The 5,891-nt window shown below is 43.4% G+C and overlaps 1 protein-coding gene across 1 annotated transcript in view; it reads right to left on the bottom strand.

The window, feature by feature from the left end:
- Window positions 1–5,891, bottom strand: part of gdpd4a (glycerophosphodiester phosphodiesterase domain containing 4a) — a 53,219-nt gene that overhangs the window by 36,455 nt on the left and 10,873 nt on the right. Inside the window, exons 4-7 of the mRNA XM_032509507.1 lie at window positions 2,457–2,547; window positions 1,508–1,564; window positions 1,311–1,410; window positions 1,121–1,211 (exon numbers count right to left, since the gene is read on the bottom strand). Of these exons, the coding sequence (XP_032365398.1) occupies window positions 1,121–1,211; window positions 1,311–1,410; window positions 1,508–1,564; window positions 2,457–2,547 (339 nt within the window). The remainder of the gene's footprint in view (window positions 1–1,120; window positions 1,212–1,310; window positions 1,411–1,507; window positions 1,565–2,456; window positions 2,548–5,891) is intronic.

The following is a 5,891-nucleotide window of genomic DNA, read 5'->3' as shown; positions in this document are numbered from 1 at the left end:
CACGTACCCTGCTGCAACAGCACTCTCCTGGCTGTGCCCGGGCTCTTTGGTATCGTCTCCATTGGCAACCGTAGAGGCCGGCCAGACAGGAGACAAACGGCTGGTGTTCATACCTGGTGCAGTCAATCAGAAATTAACCAATCACTTGAACATCAGTTACCTGAGTGGACAAAATTACACAGAAAATGACCGAAAACACAGATAAAGACTGACATTTTGTTAATTTTAAACTCATCAGTGTAAACATTTTATAGATGAAGTTTTCTGGAAAGCAACAATAGTGTAACTGGGTGTGGAGCACTGGAAACTAAACAAAGTGAAGTTTGTAGCTCATCCAGAACCAGGACATTGTTCGGAAAGAGCTTTTGCTGCTTTTATGAGTTTTATGAGTTCATTTTCTGATAATTTTCAGCACATTATTTAAATTATATTCGGTGAATGCAGTGGCAGAAGATCTAAAAACCTGACCAACTTAAATACAAACTATCTGCGAGGCTGGATGCCAATAACATGGAGTATGAAGTGTTTATTTTCGATTTCTATTTCAATTTTATGACGAATTATCACTTCACGCATTACCATAACTCGCAGTCCATTTCAAATAACAGTCACTAACTTCCCTCCAAAGAAAACATGCATAATTGGGGTTTAAAAAAACAGATTCAGTTTGTGTTATGATAAATGGGGGGGTTGTGTCGTCGCCGACAGACTGTTCCCAAGTGATTTTAGTGCCCCACTCCGCCCTGTCCCCAAGGCAACCGGGGACAGTACACATGGAGACCAAAGAAAGACGCAGAGGGACATAAAGTCAAAGTCAAATCACTGAAGGGATAGGCCTTTAGACACAATGCAGGACAGACAGACGGACCCAAAGAAACAGAGACGATAGGAAAGGAGGTCAGAATATGAAGAGATTAAAAAATGAATAAAAGACGACACAAAAGCATCAGAGAGACAAAAAAAGAAAATGCAAGTGGATTGATGTTCTGTTATGAGGAAGTGGAGACAAAGAGGGATGGCAAGGGGGGGTCTACATGCCAGTCTACAGAGAGCCAAACCCCTCACCTTCCTGTATGGGTGTTAGCTCAAAGAACAAAGTAAAGACTCGCCAGCTTCTTACCTCTTGTTCATGCGAAAAGAAATGCAAGCTATTGGCCGGACAGGACCACCATCAGTAGGACTGCAGCCACGGGGAGGAACGGGGCTGTGACCTAAGAGATCAAATAGCAAAATACACAAAAATCACAATACAAAAACAAAAAAGATGTCGTTTGGTGTGTGTCTCAGCGGGCGCGTCAGGATGGAATGACCTGCAGGGACAGGAGGAGAGTCTTCCATTCTTTGCTGCAAAACGTCGGACAAGATGGCGGGTGGCGGTGACGGAGAACGCAACGCCACCACGATGCCAGTCTGGAACAAAACACAGGACCAGAAAACACAAAATATGAATAGTATAACAAGGGGGAACACATGAAAATGTGTGTCAGTGTTGTGTATGTATTTCTACTTGTGGCTCCAGTGAAGGTACAGCCTCTGACTTCAGAGGCAGACACACTGCCAGCACCTGAACAATGTGAAGAATTAGTTAAAAAATGTTAAGAAGATCATCAAAAACTGCTGCATAAAGCTGCTTTGAGTAAACTCCTAAAAAACTGTTGCATAAGTGCTTCACGTAACACTCCTACAAGGAATGTATCTTGGGGAACTTAATTAAATCACAGAAAGAAACAATTAAAGATGTGACACTTATTGTTAATATACTTTTACATTTTGACACGTAGGGGGGTTGGCAGTAGCTCAGTCGTAGGGAGTTGGGTTGGGAACCGAGGGTCACGGTTCAAGTCCCAGTATGGACCAAAAGTACCGAGTGGTGGAGAGATGCCACTTCACTCCTGGGCACTGCCAGGTGCTCTTGAGCCCATCTGACATCTCCGTGTGTGTGTGTGTGTGGTGTGTGTGTGTGTGTGTGTGTGTGTGTGTGGTGTGTGTGTGTGATACTAAAATAGTGTGTACATGAGGGCAAATTGTAATTCCCCACTGGGGATTAATAAACAAATTAAAATTGTGTGCTATTTGTTTGTCTTATATTTTATGTCCAGAATGGACATGGTTCTATTCAATTTCAGAGTGAAGCTAATAATCCTGGTTTATTTATGCTGTAGCAGCTTTAAGAAAACGTGTAGATATTTTCTCACTGCCTTACCAAAATTGTTTAAGTTGTATTGCCTCAGAGTTTTTGTCTCAGAGGAGAAGTGAACTCTGTTGATGCAGATTGTCATCATATGCCCATATTCTGCATCATCAAACACACTGACTACGCCGTAGCAAAGCTGCAAAGAGAGTTTGACGAGACCTTGAGGTATTTGTTTGTTATTTTAGTTGTGTTGACTCGATGTGATATTCTCTCATGGTACAAGTGCTTCATGTACACAGGTTAAGTCACATCGGGTTCGTACCAATAGTAAGGCGATGTACGTGAAGAGAGCAGCGACAACAACCAGCAGCACCCGAGACCAGGGAACCAGAACCCAGAGTCCCAAAGTTAACCTGGAGAGGCACAAAAACAAAATACTATTACATACAGTGGGACGCATTTTGTGAATCAAGTTTAAATGATGGTTGGGTCAGTTTATAAATGCATGAAGTAATTATTAGCATGATCAATTCCCTCATTGTCAGCAGGATTACAAAAATCTTCGTGCCAAATTTTCATGAAACTTGGTTGAGAGGTGTACCATGGACCAACGAGAACCCATTACATTTTGCAGCAGATCTAAATTAAGGAGCTGATACACAAGTCATTTTTAACTTTGGTAACGTTGGCATTAGCCTTGGCGAAGGGCTGCCCTTTTGAATGCACTTCTAGTCCTTATGTTATAACAGACAACAAATACGAACCTAATCCTATCACGATGAGAGGAAGTGCCCTCCAAATTTTTACAAAAAAAAAAATCCAACCAGTGTGACACCCAGTGAGTGTGTGAGACCCACCAGTCAAAGTCGATGTGTTCGAGCTTCACTCCAGAATAGAGGAACAAAAACCGGAAGAAGTGACAATCAGGAGGCCAAAACTGCCACATCCACCTGTAAAAACACACACACACAAACACACACCCACACACACACCACACACACACACACACAAACACACACACACACAAACACACACACACACCCCACACACACACACACACACCACACACACACACACAACACACACACACCACACACACACACACACACACACACACACACAACACGTTTTGTCTTTCCAAAATACTCACTGTCACCCCAAAGAGGTGTAAATATAATTATCAATATATTTTAAATTTTTATAAAGTAAATACTTTTAGTTAAAGTGCCCATATTATGCTCATTTTCAGGTTCATAATTGTATTTTGAGGTTGTACTAGAACGGTTTACATGGTTTTATTTTTGTTTTTTAAAACATATTTTGTTGTACTGCACATTGCTGCAGATCCTGTTCCACCCTGTGTTCAGGTCTCTGTTTAGCTCCAGAGTGAGACATCTCACTTCTATCCTATCTTTGTGGGAGTTGCACATGCTCAGTAGCTCGGTAATAATAACATCAGTGATAACTCCCGCTTTGGTCAGTCCAAGGCAGGATCAGCTGGGAGACTTCTTCTAGACCAGGGCACTTGTTGAATACCTGCAGAACAGGGACAGGAAGTAGAACAGGCAGGAAGTAGAACAGGGACAGGAAGTAGTTTTTTGGAGATTATGGTCTATAGTGTCTGTTGTAGCAGTGTTGAGAACGAGAGCATGCTAGTGCTAGCATGTGCTACAGTTAGCCACTCGTCTCGGCTAGATATTGCCGTGGTAGATGTTGAACAGGCTCACCGGAGACTGAAGGCAAGAGGACATCAGAAACCTGTATCTCACTCAAAACAGCATGGATAGTTTTTATTCCAAGTCTGTATGCGTGTGCAAGCACCAGAGACACAAATCCCGAAAAAGTCATTTTCATATTAGGGGCCTTTAAAATCTTTGTCCCGATATTTGAGGAAAATCAAGTTTTTCTATGTTAACAGGATTTATTCTATTATGGACTCCCTGATGCTAAATGACCGGCAGATATAGAGGAAGTCAATCCTAATAATCACAGAGGGCATAGGAAGCAATATATTTTGAGAAATTTGCTGATATTTTTGTTTTAAAAGGCAGTCACGCGGGAGTCCGCAGGCTGCACGGATGAAAACTGTCTGGGGAATCAATACTCTCTGCACGATCAGCAAACTAACCCAACCCAACTCACTGCTTATAGACAGAAAAGAGTGAGAGTGTGTGTGTGTGTGTGTGTGTGTGTGTGTGTGTGTGTGTGTGTGTGTGTGTGTGTGTGTTGTGTGTGTGTGGTGTGGTGTGTGTGGGGAGACAGACAGACAGTGTGCAGGTCTAGACTTTATACTGGTTCAGAAGCAGGTCGTAGTTCCATTTTGGCTCTTGTGTGGGTGTGTGTGTGTTGTGTGTGTGGTGTGTGTGGTGTTGGGGTGTGTGTGTGTGGTGTGTGTGGTGTGTGGGTGTGTGTGCGTGTGTGTGTGTGCGACAGACATACAGGTGTGCAGTTCGAGAATTTATATTGGTTCAGAAGCAGGTCTGTAGTTCCATTTAATGGCTCTTTGTGTGGTGTGTGTGTTGTGTGTGTGTGTGTGTGTGTGTGTGTGTGGTGTGGTGGGGTGTGGTGTGTGTGTTGTGTGTGTGGTGCTGTGTTGTGGGTGCGTGTGTGTGTTGTGCGGGGTGTGACGTTCCCTGCTGCAACAGCACTTCCTGGCTGTGCCCGGGCTCTTTGGATCGTCTCCATTGGCAAACCGTAGAGGCCGGCCAGACAGGAGACAAACGGCTGGTGTTCATCCTGGTGCAGTCAATCAGAAATAACCAATCACTTGAACATCAGTTACCTGAGTGGACAAAAACACAGAAAATGACCGAAAACACAGATAAAGACTGACATTTTGTTAATTTTAAACTCATCAGTGTAAACATTTTATAGATGAAGTTTTCTGGGAAGCAAAACATAGTGTAACTGGGTGTGGAGCACGGAAACTAAACAAAGTGAAGTTTGTAGCTCATCCAGAACAGGACATTGTCGGAAAGAGCTTTTGGCTTTTATGAGTTTTATGAGTTCATTTTGATGAATTTTCAGCACATTATTTAAATTAATTCGGTGAATGCAGTGGCAGAAGATCTAAAAACCTGACCAACTTAAATACAAACTATCTGCGAGGCTGGATGCCAATAACATGGAGTATGAAGTGTTTTATTTCGATTCTATTTCAATTTTATGACGAGATTATCACTCACGCATTACCATAACTCGCAGTCCATTTCAATAAACAGTCACTAACAAAGTGCTGTCTTCAAAGCAGTGTGAATGCGTAAAACTGATGACTGCTACCATCTCATTACATGAAGGTGTCGAGTCATCAGTGACTGGTGGGGGGGGGGGGGTGGGGGTGGAGGGGGGGGGGGGGGGTGGTGGTGGGGTGGGGCGGTGGGGGCGGGGGGTTGTTTTTTTTTCTGTTGTTTTTGTTTTTTGTTTTTTTGTTTTTACTATCACTCTGCTGTTGTTTTTGATTTTTGTTGGTTTTTTTTTCTTGTTTTTCTTTGGTTCTTTGTGTGTTGGGTATTTTGTTTTTGTGGTGTTTGTTCTTTTTTGTCGTTTGCTTTGTGGGATGTTTCTTGTTGGCGGGTTGTTTCTGGTGGGGGGTGATTTGTTGTTTGGTACCGTTGCAGGCAGCTGCCGCCGCACCACCTAGTTTCCCACTTCCGTAGGTCACGGGCTTACCACTCAACCACAGCACGGCATCACAGAGACAGGGAGGAGGAGGAGGAGGAGGGGAGGAGGAGGAGGAGGGAGGAGGAGGAGGAGGAGG

This window comes from Etheostoma spectabile, chromosome 3, assembly GCF_008692095.1.
Source record: "Etheostoma spectabile isolate EspeVRDwgs_2016 chromosome 3, UIUC_Espe_1.0, whole genome shotgun sequence".
Taxonomy (NCBI): Eukaryota; Metazoa; Chordata; class Actinopteri; order Perciformes; family Percidae; genus Etheostoma; species Etheostoma spectabile.
This window is presented reverse-complemented; position numbering and strand designations above follow the sequence as displayed.